Raw genomic sequence first — 18,946 nt, 5'->3', positions numbered from 1 at the left:
CAGTAACCCACTAGACCCCACTCCTCTCTCGCTGCTGAGATAGAACCCAGGAGTCCTGATGGGGTCTCTCTCTCTACAGAGTTAGTAACAAAGTAAATATATATATTAAAACTTTAACCCTAACCAGAGTCCCTTATGTGACTTGCTACAAGATGTAAGACAATATTGTTTTTAGAGATGAGTGGGTCTAATACTTATTTAATTTTCTTTCCTTCATACAGGAATAAGATACAATGTTCTTATCAGCTATTTGCTAATTCATCTGCCAATAAACTAGAATTTTCAAGAGCATAAGTCAATCACGGTTAAAGTCACTACCCTAAAAAAATCTGAAATAGGTACATTCCAGCAGAGAGTGGGGGAGGGAGGTCGAAATGATCCAATGATTTCAAGGGGAGGAGAAAAGATGATCAAATAACAGGGGTGGTGCCTAATGGGGAAGAGGCATGGCAGAGGTGGAGTCTTGGCAGAAAAGGAAGAGTTTCAGGGGTCCATTTACCAGCAACTAGAAAGGTGGAAATCCAGTGAGTTGTACATAGACCGATTCCCCAGATTGTCAAACTGACTCAGCACAGTAAGGTCAGGAAAGGGTTTAATGTGTCTTTAGCTGCCCAATCAGTAATTCAGTAAAGAGGGTTCAGAGCCAAGTCCCCAGTCAGCTCTGCACAGAGCTCATTCTACGTGCCAGAGCACCAGGAGAAACATTTACACCCCTTTATGAGTGAAGAGCTGGAGCAGCCTGTCACGGATCTCTTTGGTCCTCAACCCATAGATGAAGGGATGTAGCAATGGGGGCACCAGAAGGTACACATTGGCACTGAGAATGAAGAAATGCAGGGGAACATTGTGGCCAAAACGGTGTGTGAGGGAGGAGAAGAATTTTGGGGTGTAAAAAATTAAGATGGCACAAAGATGGGAGATGCAGGTCCCAAAGGCCTTAAGCCGGGCATCCTTTGTGGGGAGCCTGAAGATAGCCCTGAGGATTTGGATATAGGACACAGTCATAAAAAAACCATCCAGACCAGTCACCAATAATGCCACAGAGAGGCTGTAGTAACTGCTGATGCGGATGTCAGCGCAGGCCAGTTTCACCACAGCTATGTGCTCACAGTACGAGTGGGGGATACTTGTTCGGGCTTTTTATAAATTTGTTTGCACTATTAAATATAGTTATAAGACTGTCATAACCAAAATGTTTTAAAATAACAATTTATGCATGAAGCTAACCAAACAATTTCAACAGGTTTCCATGTTTTTAACAGGTTTCCACCTTTGGCTCCCAAACATAGCAAAGCATTTTGAAAGTATACCCTCAAATACCCTCAAAGTATTTGCATGTATCTGTATTTAAAATTTATTTTGGCTTAATGTTGTAGTTGGTTTAATTTTATATGCTTTTCTTTTGTTTTGTTATGTTCATGGGGAGCAATGGTTGTTAAGGTTTGTGCTTCTAAACAGTTAACAAAAGTAAAATTGGTATCACAAGTGAATTAACTCTAACTCTAAAAAGCTTGTTGAAGTTATGTTACTAAAAACAAAGTGTTCAGGAAGGGAAAGCAGTACCCCTTCTCATGAAAGATTGTGAGCATTTATTTTAGCTGTTAAGCATTACATTTAGTGTTAAATATTAGTAATGCACCCCAAATGAAAATAAATGTCTATACAACAACTGCAAAAGTATAACTTGAGTTATAAAAGGCTCGGTCCCTATTACATTGTTCTTATTACACTGTAAACAAACTAAGTTGAAACTGTGTATTAAGTTTGGGTTACTGAAAACAAACAAACAAACAAAACAAAAAAACAAAAAACAAAAAAAACTTTACTATGTTAACTAACAAAAGTTGTTTAAGTTGCATCCCACAGACCAAAGATGCCAGAAAATATCACACCCTGAAGACACCAGATAATAACTGTATACAGTGAAGAAACCTCCATGCATCAAAAAAAGAAAAATGTTTTATAAACAAGACACTGTTCAAATACACTTCTATCTACCATATATGGACAATTAAGTTAACAATCAAACAAAAACCACTAGCTGGATCAGAAAACCTGTCATTTAATTTTAACTTAATTACTGTGTAAAAATAACTGAATTGTTGCTGTACTACTGTACTATCATTGTACTGCTGTATTATTGTTGTATTGTATTATTGCTGTACAACATCTACAATGTGTATAACATTGCTAAACTGTTTAACCAACCCACAGGTAAAAATCAACAAACGAATGGCAGCAAACACCATGAAGGCAAGGAAAAAAAAAACCAAATTGGTAAAGAAATTAAGTTACATAGTAACTACAAATTGGGTAAACAAATTGCCTGTTAGTACCAGTCATAATTTGAGTCAGAGACACTGCATCCTAACTGAGGTACATGTTAGTCAAAACAATCTTGTTCAGTATCTGGGTACCAATATTAAATCCTAACACAGCAATATTTGATAAATTGGTTACTGTCCATTCAGTAGGTTATCTGGAAGACAGCATCCATAAAAAACAACTGGATCTACATCAACTACTGGTGTATCACAGAGCAGTTCAACTAATGGAACACAGAAGCTACCCACTTCTGTTTCCTGCCCAGTAAAGCTGACCAGATGCTAACAACCAGCCTTAAGGATAACCTATAATATGAATGGACAGTACTGTGTAGTAACTAATTACAATATATTTACATATAAAGGCCTCAGTGGTAGTGTCACTACTCCAAATTTCTGTTTTACTTCTCATATACATAGCACTGTGGGACACACGATCACAATCCCGACCCAGTGTGTTAAAACATTTAGCCTACTGCTAATGATGAGACAGGTGATAACTGGAATTGCCCTAATGGAAGCGTGTTTCTATCCGTGTCACCAAAGTAAAAGGGCCAGAGTAAACCAGCAGCCTGGAAAAACATGGTTACACTTGGATATAAGTTGTTGTCATATGTACACATACATACTATACATATATGCCCATACACACTACAAATATATGCTATATCCATATAATTCATATATATTAATTATTTGGAAGTGCCTCTAAGGATCAATCATAATATTACATTCCTCAGTCATGGTCCCGGGCCTAACATTCCCAGGCCCACCATAAGGGACTAAAAAATAATTGGATAATAAAATCTGTCTCTCAGTCGTATGAGGGAATGTGCAGACTAAACAGACAGATGGGGCATGAGTGTATGGATGGTAAAATAAGGTAATCACATAACAGTGTTTAGCCCACTGGGTTATCTTTAGTCTATGCATTATGCTTTTCCATGACGATGGGTAAACATCCTCCCCATAAAAAGACAAAAAGTGGGGGAATGTAGTAAGTGAAGGTCCTAATAAAGGCCCAGTATGAGGCCTGAGGCCTGAACTAAAATAATGGCCAAAACTTTGCTAACATAAAGCAAAGTGAAGCTGTGAGCCAGAGGCAGGCCCTGCTCACAGAAGCTGGCAAGAAAAGGGCTGGTGCTGCAAGAAGATACGTACCTAAAAGGTACTGAACACTAGAGATCAGAGCATTCACATACTTGCACATTCCACACAGATAACAAGGAACAGACTGACCCATCCCAATGACAGGGGCAAAAGGGTAATATGATGGATAGAGTTGTTTTGATCGAGCCAACATGTACAAGGTGAGAGGCGGCACCTTACTACGTAGAGGGGTTGTACCTTGCTACGTAGAAGGGTTGTACCTCAATACATCAGGAGTGATGTGTAACTTGTTTGTACCTGTGTATAAAAATGTATCCCTGGGGCGATGTCTTTGTCCGGCCTAGGGGGCAGTGGAAAGTCCCACCACTGACTGAGCCGAGTCCATTGTCAAGAGGCACTCTGTCGCAGTATGCCCGGTAGACTAAGTACTCTACGGGGACCCTGCAAGTGTGTCCGAGCGCAATAAACCTGGCCGACGTGCCTTCGTACCTTACTAGACTCTGTGGTCATTGGGGGTTCTCTTCGGGTCTGCTGTGTCAGCTATCTGCGCAGAGCTGGGGCAGCAAACAGAGGGAACACACGCACACAGCCGAGTGATACCAACAAGGAGAGAGCAGAGCAGAGCACCACTCCAGTAGCATCTGACAACACACCTCTGACAACAGCATTCATCAAATTAAAGCAAGCAGTAACACAGGCAACTTCATTTTTCAAGAGATTGTAGCGTGGACGTCCAATGTGATCAAAGTTAGGGACAAATTCCCAATGGTCTCCTGCTAAGCCTAAAAAAGAAGGTAAAGAATTTATGTTAGTGGGCACAGCCAATTCCCAAATTGCATTCATCTTCTGTTGGGCAGGTGTCAGACTTCCTTGAGACAATGTGATGCCTAAAAAATACACTTTGGGGTCTATTAGTTGCACCTTTGCTGGGTAACACTTTAGTCTTGCTTCCTTAATGATTTGTGGAAGTTCATCCAGGCACTCCAGATGTTCCTCCTGACTCTCTGTATATAAACAAATGTTATCTACATACTGAAAAAAGCAGATGGTCTGGAAAACTAGACAGAATTCATTTCATTTTTCCATGGAAGATAGTTGAACTGTGGGTGAAAATCTTCTCCTGAAATTTTAACAGTCGTATTCATCTTTCCAAATGTATGCTTATGTTTAGCAAAAGCATCAACATGCTTAGTTAGCAGTGCCTGCACATCCGTTTTCCCTTCTGCAATATTTTCTAGGGTATACATTTCCGGTTTTGTTACAGTTGAAACAATGTTACAAATGGAAATGACAACAGATTGATTGTTTAGTGCTTGTACTATAGTTATGCAGAGCAAGTGACTGGTTAAATCTATAATGCCTCCATGTTTCCTCAGAAAATGTATTCCAATAAATTGCAGGGTTTGTTTAAATTTGCTGGTGCAAATACATTTTTGTTTCATGTTCCCTATTTTTATCACTACTGGGTTTGATAACACAGCTGTGATTTGGTTACTTGCAAATGCTGCTAACACTCTGGATCATCCTGATGCTAAAGGGGATGATTTTAAATTTTGATCATTAATTATTCAGATTGAGGTGCCAGAATTAATAATAAACAGAAAAAGGAGGCCCCTCACCATTGCGGATACGGTGGGTCCCTCACTTACATCTCTTCTTAAAGAGGCAGGGGTCCTTTTGGCATTTGGCATTCTGTTCCTCTGAGTCTACATTTTTCTTCACTTCCTGATTCTCACACTCCATGTGCAGATTTGAAATCCAGGATCCCAGTTCAGTTGCTACTGGAATGGGTTGAGTTGGGGTGTGTTGGTTGTTTAATATTATGGAATGAATTTGCTGCTGTATTTCTTGTGTTTCCCACTTGTGAGAATCTAATGTTTCCCCCATGTGACGGAGTTCTTTAATAATCATTTCCATTACAGGAGTAGGAGGTCAACAGATCAGGCTTCTCCAGTGAGAGCAGTAACAGTTCATATCAGACATGAATTGTTTCCTGCTTGTAGTTGGTGAAGATGGTATGAAACGTGTCCCTTCATTCATGTTTCTAGGGTTATAGTATCTGGGCTTTTCAATTTGGGGATGTGGTGGTATGGCCCCCCTTGGGTTTGAGTTGATCTTAATATTATTATCCAACCCTTTTGGATCAGGTGATTGTTCTTGTCTAACACTTTGTGAGCCTTTTACTTTAATTACTGATTTACCTGAAGCTCCTTGAACAACTGCTATAGGAGGATGAGTTCTTTTGGTTTGAGTTTGAATATAGCTATAGGCTTTAGACAATAAGTCTAGCACTTTTGCAAAAGTGCTCCCAGGGTTCACATGCACTATTCCTTTACCCCAAGCTGCTGGTAAAGAATGGTTAACGAGCAAATTAATATATTGTGATTCTGTTTCCTTTCCAGATATTTTCTTAGATATCCGGGCTGCAGAAAGTCTGTTATGAAATTAATGTGGTGATTTGCCTTCCCGTTGCTTCATGTTAGCTACCAAAGTAAGTCCTGCCTGGCCTGGATGCATATTTTTTTCTAACAGCAGCAGTGTCTCTGAATGATTTTTCTCCTTTTAAAAATTCTGGTAGCAACATATTCCATAAGGCTTTGTTTACAGTTAACGGTAAAAGTTTAACTAAATTCTCTTTATCTATCTGGAAGAGTTTCACTATCGTTTCCAAGTGTGCAGGGTTGGCAGTCACTGGATCTCCCTTTTTCATGGGCCCTACAATTTTTGCAATTGCTTCTAAGGTTTTACGGTTGTTACCATGGTTATTGGAGAGTCATAACTACTGGATTCTACTGGTTCCACATTAGACATTGATTCTTTATCCTTCTTCATTGTTATACTGGGGAGTCTGAGTTCCTTTTCCTCTAAAACAGTGTTTCCCAAACTTGGGATGCCACTTGTGTAGGGAAAGCCCCTGGTGGGCTGGGCCGGTTGTTTACTTGCCCTGTCCACAGGTACGGCCGATCGTGGCTCCCGCTGGCCGCGGATCACTGCTTCAGGCCAATGGGAGCTGCTGAACTTACAAATGTAGAATTATGTACAAAAACCTGCATTCACAAATAGAACAAAATGCATGACTCAGTTTTTACAGGGAGAAGTCATTGTTTACATGCTACCCTGAACATCTTCAGGTAGACTTCTTATGTGGATCGGAGCCTTCGAAGATTAATTGTCCTTAAGTGTTTCTTGATTGAGCACTTAATTTACACATTCCATTCTCAGGAAGCTGACCAAATGTTTTATTAAGGTAATTTAGAAATCAAGCAAGTACACAGGCAATATTCATAACTTCGAATACAACAATGACACATGCATACAAATAGAGTGGATAGATTCAGTAGATCATAACCTTTACAGAGATAGGATACATGGCATATGTAGCATAAAACATATTCCAGTTATGTCGTATATACATTCATAAGCATATTTCCATAGATCCTTATGGGGTGCACCGTCACGGGACCTTTGGTCTAACAGTATTGCCATTCTTATGTTCTTATATTCTTAATTGTCCCATTGTTTCAACTGGGAACGACGCCCTATCTATGCTAAATGCTTATCACCGAGCAGGTCTGACTGGACACCTCCGTCTCTTCCCTTCGGGTGCTTGTGACCAGAACGATACAGTCACACGCAGCATGCTTAAACATAGTATCTTTATTAACAAACAGCACAAAGCATTAGAGAAAATGATTTTAAAATACCAGGCAGCTGTCACACATCTATACTCATCTATCTCACATATCACTACAGGCTAAGTTATTTGGGCTTTGCTCTAGAGACAAAGGAACAGAACTGGCCCAACTTACATTCTTTTGGGAAGCCAAGGGTCTCCAGTGGTGCAGCTAAACAGGAAAACTGGCTGGACCTAGCATTCAGGTGGGCAGGCAATGAAGGGGGGTGGGAGGGCTGCCTCCCCCCACAGAGGCAGATTAGGATTTGTGGGGCCCTGACTGGGCCAGGTCAACTGAGGCTTCCTCCTCACCCCTACCGCAGTCCCTACTCCCACCAGACAGTGGGTTTGGGTTACGGGGGCTTGCCTCACCCAGTGCTCCTGCAGGTTAGTGGGGTCCAGGGAGGGGAATTGCCCCGCGTCCCCTGCCTGGCATTCCTGCCTGTGAGTGGGTCAGGTGCTGGGTCTTGTCCCGCTGCCCCCTTTCTGTACCCTGACCCACTCCCCAGAAGGAGCGCTGGGCGGGGGGAGTAGGGAAAGACCCCCTGCTCGGACGCTGCTTCTCTGCAGGAGCACTGGGCAGGTGGAGCAGATTGGGGTGGCCCCATTGGCCCAGACCCAGTTGTTAATCTGCTATTGGGCCTGACAGGCACCCACGAGGCACATCCCATTTGGGCAGGGCATCATCGCATGGGACTGGCAAGAGAGAGACATGGCTGGACATCTGGACACTGATCTGCGGTCAGGATTTGCAGCCACTGGATTGGGGGGGCTCTGCTTGATTTGGGCCCACCCATGAATATGTCCCTCCTTTGGACACAGCCTCATTTCCCTGTGTCTCTGAGAGCATCTTCCCATCTGTTTGCCCCTTTCTTGAGGAAGAAGCCTGTGTGGAAACCTGTGTGAGCCTGGGCCCAGTCACCATAGTGCTCAGCCGTGTCCATGTTACAGGGCCAAGGTGTGGAGCTGACTTTTGCCCTCAGACTGCTTTCTCCCATCAGACAGTCTAAGGTGAGACCCCTGCAGATGTTGCTCCATTATTTGGAAGTTGGACCAATTCAGCCTCAATGGCTGCAAACACCAGTCTGGTGACTGTGCTGAAAGGCTCGGTACCCTTGTGACACTCCAACACTCCCCTCAGAATTCTACTACCTACCCCTCACTGTACCTTGTATGTATTTATCCTCCCGCCACTTCTGTGAGGCAGGGCAGGGCTATTATCCACCTGTGCAGAGGCTCAGATACAGCCAATGGCTTGCCCATGGTTACATCTGGCAATGGAATCAAACCCGGCTCTCCTGAATGACAGAGCAGTGCCCAGGTGACAGGGCCAGACTTACAGCCATCTGAGTGGTGAGAAGTACGGGTGGATTCTCTGCTGCATCAACAGAGATCCCTGCTACCATGTAGAGAGCAGGGATGGCAAAGAGCCAGTTACAGTGGTTTGATTCACTGGCCTGTTCTCCCCCTGTCTCAGTGAGGTCTAGAGCAGCCTAGGGGCTGAGCTAAACTCTGCCCAGTGGTAACAGTTTTCAAGTTCACAGCTCACTCTCGCTAACTCCCTGTGGATGGGGCCACCCCAGACTGCCCCCTTGTGGACTGCGGTAGCCCTTCATGCACCATGCCCTTCCCTCTAAGGTCCATTCAAGACACACTCTCAGCCTGGGATATTTAATACAAAAGCCCAATTTGAGGGTTCACATTAATTCAGTCTTCTCTAAAACACAAGGTCTCCTACCCTTTGTCCCCATCCTCCTCCTTTACTCAAGAGCCCCCCACCAAATTCCTTTTCGGGGTGAACATTGGAGCAGCCTTGCCACAACCCCTGCTCCTTTTCCAAGAGTCCCCACCCCCTGTCCCATTTGTTCCCACTAAGCCCTTGCCCATACTCCTCCACTTCCTTGGAGGCTCTTCCCCCAAGCCAGGCCACCAGCCGGGCCATGGGAAGAATAACCCCAGGACCTCAGGCTGTTGTGAGGAGCCCCAAACTCTCCAACAACCCCGGGGTGCATCCTGGGGGCCAGGGACACAAGTAGAGGGCTTCTCTTGGGCCCCTCAGCCTCCTGTCAAGGACAGCTGGAGGATCTGGTGGTCCTCACAGTGGTTCTAGCTCCCCAGACACATTTCACCATGGCCCACCTATAGCTTCTGGCCTGGAGAGAGGGTGGAGCCTTGGTGGAAGAAGGGGAGCAGAGGGTGGGGCCTCACAAGGGAAGAAGAGGGGTGGGGCAGTGTCACACAGGGGGCGGGGCTCCTGCCTCTATCCTTCTTTTGATTTTGAAAGGGTGGTCACCCTGCAGTGAATGGGCTGGGCTGGGATTGGAGCTGGTTGTGCCTCTGTTGGGGAGAGGAGGACTATTTCCACCCCTTTTCATTGCTGGGGCAGCACAAATGGAGGCGGGGAGGAGGGAACCTGAGCCTGAGTCTCTTCCCAGGACTCCTGTGTATCATATCCTCACTCACGCATGCAGCTCTGCTCTCCCTCGGTGGGGAGCGGGCTCAGAGGTGTGTTGTGTGCAGAGCCATGAATGGGGGTAGAGAGGTTGCCTGAATGGCTTCTTCTGGGGCTCCTGTGTTAATAATGTGTCTGACATGGCTCAGTCAGAAACACTGGCTGAGGGTGTGGGGGAAGGGTGGGTGTCCGTGTCCCTCGAATAGCCCCTGTCCTCAGCTGATGCAGCCCCCATGGATCACACAGCACCCAGAGAGCTCAGGAAGGGCCAGGATTGCACCAGAAGAACAGCTCTGCAGCTTTTTTCATAGCCTGTGAATGTTGAATCACAGACAGGACAGTGACAGGCCAGGTGTAATGGGAAACAACATCCACATCCCTTCTCTTTATTGTCTGTAGCAAGAGGAATTCTGAGGTTGGGGCAGCCACTGATGTGGCTCTTTAGGTGCCAACATCCCACCTGTCCCCTGGCTCTCCACAAAGTCACTTTTTAAACTCTGCTGCCTGCCTTGGTCTCCTTCCCCGAGTGCATTGTCATCCCTCACCAGCTGCTCTCCAGTTGCTCCAGGCCTTAGACTCCGTCTGAACCTGTCTCTACATATTAGAGATCAGTAGCTCATGTCATTTTTGATTTAAGCGTCCATGATAGAATAGGTGGCTTGTATTTTTCGTCTCCCTTGTTGTCAGTGCTGGAGCTGGATGATGAACTGACCTTTCACTTGATGAACACCCTAATTATCCTCGCACGAAGGTGTTTGCTCTTCATGCTGTACACAATTGGATTCATCACGGGTGGACGAGAACATAGATATAGCCCAGGGGAATCTGAAGCAAAGGAGAAGACCCCTCCCAAAATCTGTGCATCACAGAGAGGCCGATCATTGGCGTGTAGGAGAGCAGGACAGCGCAGAGTTGAGAGACGCAGGTGTTCAGAGCCCTAAGACACTCTGCATGGGACGTGATGCTCAGCACTGTCTTGAGGATCATCACATAAGAGAGAAAGATGAGCAGTGAGTCCAACCACACTGTAAAGATTGTAACCAACAAGCCATAGATGCTGTTCACTCTGATATCCGAACAAGCCATCTTCATGACCTCCTGCTTTAGGCAGCAGCAATGTGAGAGGACATTGGCTCGACAATATTGAAACCGTTGAAGGAGAAAAGGGATTGGGAGTATTAGAGCCACCCCTCTTAGCGCACACACCAGTCCCATCTTGGCTATTCTTGGCAGGGTTAAGATGGAAGCATATCTCAGTGGATCATGGATCGCGATGAAGCGGTCAAAGGCCATCAACAAGAGCACAGAGGATTCAGTGTATTTAAGCACGTGGATGAAGAACAGCTGGGCAAAACAGGCATTGAGGCTGATCTCTCTAGAGTTAAACAAGAATATACCCAGTGTCGTCAGCATGCTGGATATCGATAAGTCAAGGTCTGTGACAGCCAACATGGACAGGAAAATGTACATGGGCTCATGGAGGCCTGGATCTGTTTTTATAATGAAGAGAATGACTGAATTTCCTACTATCGAAATAACATACATTAAGCAGAAGGGGACAGAGATCCAGAGATGGACGTCTTCCTGCCCAGGTATCCCAGTGAGAAGGAACACTGCAGAGTTCAATTTGGTGTCATTTACAGCTGACATTATGGACTGCGCATGTCTGAGGAGTTCTGAACTTTCCTTCCTAAAAGGAAAAAGAACAGGAGACTAGATGATATTTAATGAAACATCTCTTTACTCTCAGTGCAGACCCAATTGTCACCTCATAGAGAGCAATTAGGCTAGTCAGGCATGACTTGCCCTTGGTGAATCCATGCTGACTGTTCCTGATCACTTTTCTCTCCTCTAAGTGCTTCAGAATGGATTCCTTGAGGACCTGCGGCATGATTTTTCCAGGAACTGAGGTGAGGCTGACTGGCCTGTAGTTCCCTGGATCCTCCTTCTTCCCTTTTTCAAAGATGGTCACTAAAGTAGCATTTTTCCAGTCATCCGGGACCTCCCCCAATCACCAAGAATTTTCAAAGATAATGGCCAATGGCTCTGCAATCACATCTGCCAATTCCTTTACCACCTTCGGATGCAGCACTTCTGGCCCATGGACTTGTGCTCGTGCAGTTTTTCTATATAGTCCCGAACTGTGGAGTTCTTTCTCCACAGAGGGCTGGTCACCTCCCCCCCATACTGTGCTGCCCAGTGCAGCAGTCTGGGAGCTGACCTTGTTTGCGAAGACAGAGGCAAAAAAATCATTGAATACATTAGCTTTTTCCACATCCTTTGTCACTAGGTTGCCTCCCTCATTCCGTAAGGGGCCCACACTTTCCTTGACTTTCTTCTTGTTGCTAACATACCTGAAGAAACCCTTCTTGTTACTCTGAACATCTCTTGCTAGCTGCAACTCCAAGTGTGATTGGGCCTTCCTGATTTCACCCCTGCAGCCTGAGCAATATTTTTATCTAGCCTAGTATCCAGTGGCCTGTTCTGGGTGCTTCAGAGGAACTGGAAGACGCTCTGCAATAAGGAGCTTGGAAATAACCTGTACCCACTTATTAGACAAATGTTGTGGAGCAAATCAGGAAGGTTTGGTGCTCATCGAAGAGTTTTTGAAACTATCCCCTCTACTCTAACTGGATTTTATGGTTATCTATATAAACATCCAGTCCCTCTTTGAATCCTGCGAAACTCTTGTCCTCACTGATATCTTGTGGCTGGGAGTCCCACAGTGTACTTGAGCACTGTGTGATTTTACAATTGTAACTTTCCCACAGACACTCTTTCTAGCCCTCCACTTCTGAGTGTGGTCCGTTATATCATGAGATGTTTGTAAACACATTGGAAGTCCACTGGGGAAAATTGTAATTCTATTTATCTGTCCTGCTGTAAAGTGATTGATAAAAGTGTTTCATTGGGTTAACTACTGGGATGGTTCTGTTATGCTATATTGGGTGAAAGCAGTATGGCTCTTTTTAATTTCATAACAGGCTGCTGGAAAACATGAAGGATGGGAAGCAACAGTTGAAGCAAAAACAATCTCTCAGTAAGCAACTCAAGGAGTTTGAGAGACAACACTGGAGCTACAAACTGGGAAGATCCTATTTACTGTTTCTAGCCACAATACCCAGCTTGTTTTCCCAGTTCTGGGAGTCTGTACAGAGGTGGGGCAGCTGTTGTTGAGAAACTTTTCAGACTGACAGGCACAGACGCCACTGGGGAAGTCTGAAGGCCCTCGGCCTGCCTGGGTCCCCGTTAGAGTAGTTGGGTTTGGAGTCAGACGCATTCAGACTGATTTTTGAAAACCCTCTTATTCTCCCATGTTACGCTTTATTCCTAAAGCTCACATTATACACCTCGTTGGTTCAAGAAGGCTGGCTGGTCACTCATTTCACCACTGTTCACAGCCTCACAAAGGGAAGAAACACAGGTGCTGAACTCACTCGGACCTGCAGGGTAAGCACAGTTGAACCACAATGTGCTGTACCCCAGGGGCCACTCAGAGGGTAAGAGGATCGGGGATCCCATGAAAGAGAAGGGTACACGGCCTGATATGTGGCATTCAGAGATCAGAGAAGGAGAAGAGATGCCGGTAGTCCAGGAACTCTAAGGTTTATCTACAGGAGAGAGATTCTAGAGACCCTCAGCCAGTCAGGAAATAGAAAAATGCCTCATCAGACCTTTGAAAATGTTTTTGCTGATTAAATTTCCAGCAGCAAATACACCTGAAGCGATCTGGGAACTAGTCACTGATATTGCGTGCAGCCTTCTCGTGCTCAGCCCCTGGGACGATCGGATCCAAAACCTCCCGTAACTCTAGAAATGGGACCCTGTGAGAAATCTTGACTCAGGGCTTTGGGGTTTTAACACATTCTGAATGTCAGATTTCTGTGTAGCTTCAACAACCCACTGAGGACTATGGACAGATGTAGGGGAGGGGTTTCCATGCTACCTAGTGCTGCCCGCCCTCCAGCCAATGTCACTGAGACACTCCGACAGCCCAGCTGAATCCTTTGCTGCTGCACAGAACATCTGCCAAGATAAGGAGCTTGCAGTCTTTACCCTTAACTTCACACTTTAAAGATAGTGAAACCTGCCAACGTACCCAATTCCTGCTAGAAGGGGAGCCGCTGATACCAGAGGTCTTCACCGTAAAGGACAAGGAGTCATCGGAGAGGCTGCACAGGTAGCAGGCAGCATCTGTTCAGACAGGGAGGGAACTGTCTTTATGAAGCAAGTTTGCACATTCCCTTGGGGCCATTTGTCCATCAGTGAATCTCTGCTGCTTAGCTTCTTGTGCTCCAGCTTTAACCCTCGTCATGCCAATGGTAAACTCCAGGAGGTCAAATCACAGGGGATGCCTGGTGATGCCACCCAACTGGTCTGCAGTGCCAGCCCTTCTACAGAATTTATTCCTGTAATACAGGCTTGTCATCACCGTTTGTACGGTTCCAATTTGTCACATGGCTCACTTGAGGGTGGCTGAGTGGTAACAATGATTCTATCACAGCTGTGATCTTGCTGAAATAAAAAAATAAAATATAATAAAATCATCATCATAATAATATACAGCCAGATTTTTCCCCAGTAGCCCTTTTCCTGTATTACAAACCCAGAATGCAGATTCCACAAGGCTTCTACATGGAAATAAACCTCAAATCATTTCAATAGAAAAGGTCCCTTCCCTTCTCCCTGAAGAATGAAAAGGGACCCAGGATCCAGGGATTCCCAAAGTTATGCACAGATCTCAGTGATCCACTGGTAACTAGACCCACCCACAATCTCTGGGCCTCCACAACTGCTCTAGGAATCTCTCCAGGTCTCTTGTAGCACAGATTCATTACAGATGTTCTACAAGAGCTTGCAACAGTAATCACTGCCCACAGGATCTGCGTAAAGGGTCATTATACAGGGTGCAGGGGGCTGTACAGACATGGGAAGGCTGGTTAGAGTAGCTGATGGGCACAATAGTCCAGCCATGGACTGGTTGGGAGGTTTACATCATACCCAGAGGGCCGTCACAGACTCAGTCAGTGAAAACTTTGTTTACGTTACAAGGGAAAAGGACATGAGAACCTTCCATTTTCTCTTGGGGATCCAAAATGTCAGCTCTGTAAACAAAGGCTGTTGCGTATTTATCCCATGATGAGGGGAAAATGACCTATATTAACGAGTTTGCATTGTACACATCCACGCGCAGTGCAAGATGGCATAATTCTGCATTTATTCTCCAGAAAGGGAGCAAAGCTGAGAAGCTGGGAAATTGGCTGTTGTCTCCTGTTTGTCCTTGAGTGGCTTAGGCAGAGCACTCAGGTAGCTCAGCTGGGCTTGTGGCGCCACCTGCTGCCGAGTTGGGTGATAACAGGGCCTGGAGAGCCTGGCTGTGTCACCAGCAGAGCCGTGTGAGAGAGGCCAGCCCAGCTGAAGTGTTAGGGGCTCAGCAGTTCCACCGGCTCCCAGAGTGTAGCCCAGGAGTGAGAACCCATTACAGAGAATTTAAAACAAATGAATAAATTAAACAATATAAGTCACCAGGACCAGATGATATTCCCCAAGATTTCTGAAGGAACTCAAATACCAAATTGCAGAACTACTAAATGTGCTATGTGACCTATGGATTAAATCAGCCTCTCTACCTGATGACTGGCAAATAGCTAATATGATGCTGAATTTTTAAGAAGGGTCCAGAGGTGATCCCAGAAATTGCAGGCAAGTAATTCTAACTTCAGTATCAGACAAATTGTTTGAAACCCGTGTGAGTCTGGGCCCAGTCACTACAGTGCTCAGCCGTGCCCATGTTACTGGGCCAAGCTGTGGAGCTGATCTTTGACCTCAGACTGCTTTCTCCAAACAAAGCTGTCTAAGATGAGGCCCCTGTGGCTATTACTCCATTGTTTGGAAGTTACATCCATTCAGCCTCAATGGCTGCAAACACCGGTCTGGTGACTGTGCTGAAAGGCTCCAAATCATCATGACACCTCAACACCACCCTCACAGTTCAACTACATTCCCTCACTATCACTCTTGGGGACCCCTAATTTGCCACAGACACCAAGGTGCTGTAGTCATGGGGCTTCCCAGAAGCAGTTGTCACAGGAGGCTGATGTAAGAAGACTTTTATAGACAAATGTCAGAGGTGTTGCTCTGTGGAACCCTGACACAGCCCTGATCTTAGGGTCCCAGAGTATCTGGTCACCTGGAATGTATTTATCCTCCTGACACCGCTGTGAGGCAGGGCAGGGCTATTATCCACCTGTGCAGGGGCTCAGAGACACCCAATGGCTCCCCCACGGTCACACATGGCAGAGGAATCAAACCCAGCTGTCTTGAGTCATAGAGCAATGCCCACAACACAGGGACAGCCTTCCAGCCATCCGAGCAGTGAGAAGTATGGCTGGAATCTCTGCTGCACCAGCAGAGCTCCCCGCTTCACTGCAGACAGCAGGGATGGCAAAGAGCCAGTTGCAGGGGTTTGATTTGCTGGCCTGTTCTTCTCCTGCATCAGTGGGGTTCAGAGCAGCCTAGGGGCTGAGCGAAACTCAGCCCACTAGTAATAGCTTTCAAGTGCACAGCTCATTCTTGCTAAGGCCGTGGGGATGGGGGCACCCCAGAGTGCCCCCTAGTGGCCTGAGGTAGGCCTGCAGACATCTTTCCTTTACCTCCAAGGTAATAATAAGAACAATAATTTATTCTCAGACGGAAGTACTTAAAACAATAGCCTCCTTTGTGGGGTCGCATTAATCCAGTCTTCTCTAAAACTCAAGATTTCCTACCCTCTCGCCACATCCTTCCCCTTTCCTCAGGTACCCCCCACCAAACTCTTTTTTGGGGTGGGAATCAGTTCAGGCTTGCTGCAACCCACGCTCCTTTTCTGAAGAGGCCCTGCCACATGCCCCATCTCTTCCCACTAGGCCCCTCCCGCTACTCCACTTTCCCATGGGGCTCTGCCCTCCTGGCCAGGCCACCAGCTGGACCATGGTAAGAGCTATCCTGGGAGCCAAGGTTGGGGTGGGGGGCCCCAGATTCTCCGTCTCCCCTGGGGTGCATCCTGTGAGGCAGAGGCACAGGCTGGAGGCTTCTGTTGAGCCCTCCAGCCCTCTGTCCAGGGCTGGTGGAGGATCTGGTGGTCCTCACAGTGGCTCTAGCTCCCCGGACACATTTTACCCTGGCCCAGCTATAGCTTCTGGCCTGGAGAGGGGTGGAGCCTTGGGGGAAGAAGGGAAGCAAAGGGTGGGCCTCACAGGGGAAGAAGAGGGGTGGGGCAGTGTCACAGAGGGAGTGGGGCTCCTGCCTCTGTCCCTTTTCTGATTTTGAAAAGGTGGTCACCCCGCAGTGAATGGGAAGGGCAGATAGGCACTAGCTGTGACTCTGTGGGGGAGATGAGGACCGTTTCCACCCCTCTTCCTTGCTGGAGCAGCAGAAATGGGGGGAGGAGGAAGGAACCTGGGCCTGAGTCTCTTGCCAGGATTCCTGTGTGTCAGGCCTTCACTCACACACGCCACTCTGCACTGTCCTCAGATGTGTGTTGTGTGCAAAGCCATGAATGGAGGTAGGGGGCTGCCTGAATGGCTTCTCCCGGGACTTCTGTGTTAATCATGTGTCTGAGATGACACAGTCACAAAGACCTGGCTGAGGGCATAGGGGAAGGGTGAGTGTCTGTGCCCCTTCAGTAGCCCCTGGCCACAGCTGCTGCAGTTCTCATAGATCACACAGCACCCAGAGTCCTCGGGAAGGGCCAGGGGTGTGACTGCAGAACAGCTCTGCAGCCTTTTTTATGGCCTGTGGATGTTTAACCAGAGACAGGACAGTGACAGGCCAAGTGTAATGGGAAACAACATCCACATCCCTTCTCTTTATTGACTGTATTCAGAGGAATTATGAGGATGGAGCAGCCAGTGATGTGGCTCTTTATGGGCCAAGATCCCACTAGTTCCCTGGCTCTCCGTGAACAAAGTCACTTTTAAAACGCTGCTGCCTGCCTTGGCTTCCTTCTCCCATTGCACTCTCCTCCCTCACCAGCCCCTCTCCCATTGTTCCAGGTCTTAGACCCTCTCTGAACCTGTCTCTACATAGCACGGATCAGTATCTCATGTTGTCTCAGGTTTAAGGGTCCAGGATGGAATAGGTGGCCCATATTTTTCGCATCCTGTGTCATCAGTTTTGGAGCTGGATGATGAACTGACTCTTCACTTGATGAACACCCTGATTATCCTCTCACGAAGGTGTTTGCTTTTCACACTATACACAACTGGGTTCATCAGAGGTGGGATGAGCAGGTAGACGTAGCCCAGGAGAATCTGAAGCAAGTGAGAAGAGTCCTCCCCGAATCTGTGTACCATGGAAAGGCCGAACATTGGCATGTAGAGAGCAGAACAGCACAGAGGTGGGAGATGCAGGTGTTCAGGGCCCTAAGACATTCCACTTGGGTCGTGATGCTCAGCACTGTTTTAAGGATCATCACATAAGAAAGGAAGATGAGCAGCGAGTCCAACCCCACCGTCAAGAGTGCAACCGACAAGCCATAGATACTATTTACTCTTATATCCGAACAAGCCATCTTCATGACGTCCTGGTTTATGCAGTAACAATGGGAGAGGATATTGGATCGACAATATTGGGAACCGTTGAAGAAGAAAGGGAGCGGGAGAATTACAGCCACCCCTCTTAGCACACACACCAGTCCCATCTTGCCTATTCTCGGCAGAGTTAAGATGGAGGCATATCTCAGTGGGTTACGGATCGCAATGAAGCGGTCAAAGGCCATCAACAAGAGCACAGAGGATTCAATGCATTCGAGCAAGTGGATGAAGAACAGCTGGGCAAAACAGGCATCAAAGCTGATCTCCCTAGAGTTAAAAAAGAATATACCCAGTGTCGTTGGCATGGTGGATATCGATAAGGCAAGGTCTGTGGTGGCCAACATGGAAAGAAAAATGTACATGGCTCATGGAGGGTTGGATCTGTTTTTATAATGAACAGAATGACTGAATTTCCTACTATCGAAATAACATACATTAAGCAGAAGGGGATAGAAATCCAGAGATGGACGTCTTCCTCACCTGGGAACCCGGTGAGAAAGAACATTGCAGAGTTGTATTTGGTGTTATTGACAGCTGACATAATGTACTGGGCAGGTCCGAGGAGTTCTGAACTTTCCTTCCTAAAAAGAAAAAGGACAGGAGATTGGATGACATTTAGCGAGACATCTTTCTGCTCTCAGTGCAAGTCTAGAGACTCCCAGGAGCTCAAGGAAGATCAGCAAAAACATAGTCTTGGATTTACACAATACATAGGCAGATGGACATTGCCAGAGTGGATCAGACCCATAGTCTATTTAACCTAGTATCCAGTGGCCAGTTCCAGATGCTTCAGAGGAAATGGAAGACACCCTGC

General features: G+C 46.3%; 1 protein-coding gene and 1 pseudogene across 1 annotated transcript; both read right to left on the bottom strand.

The window, feature by feature from the left end:
* Nucleotides 1-10,345: 10,345 nt before the first annotated feature.
* Nucleotides 10,346-11,209, bottom strand: LOC115643647 (olfactory receptor 51G2-like). The gene has a single exon (XM_030547642.1). The coding sequence runs from the start codon at nucleotides 11,207-11,209 to the stop codon at nucleotides 10,346-10,348; it is 864 nt and encodes a 287-aa protein (XP_030403502.1).
* Nucleotides 11,210-17,739: 6,530 nt separating this feature from the next.
* Nucleotides 17,740-18,673, bottom strand: LOC115643654 (annotated as a pseudogene).
* Nucleotides 18,674-18,946: the final 273 nt, after the last annotated feature.

The sequence above is a fragment of the Gopherus evgoodei genome, unplaced genomic scaffold (assembly GCF_007399415.2).
Source record: "Gopherus evgoodei ecotype Sinaloan lineage unplaced genomic scaffold, rGopEvg1_v1.p scaffold_65_arrow_ctg1, whole genome shotgun sequence".
Taxonomy (NCBI): domain Eukaryota; kingdom Metazoa; phylum Chordata; order Testudines; family Testudinidae; genus Gopherus; species Gopherus evgoodei.
The sequence above is the reverse complement of the archived record's forward strand: the minus strand, read 5'-3'. Positions and strand labels throughout refer to the sequence as shown.

Bases quoted from the DNA above. Each gene is read 5' to 3' on its own strand.
- LOC115643647 (XM_030547642.1), bottom strand. From the start codon at position 11,209: ATGTCAGCTGTAAATGACACCAAATTGAACTCTGCAGTGTTCCTTCTC.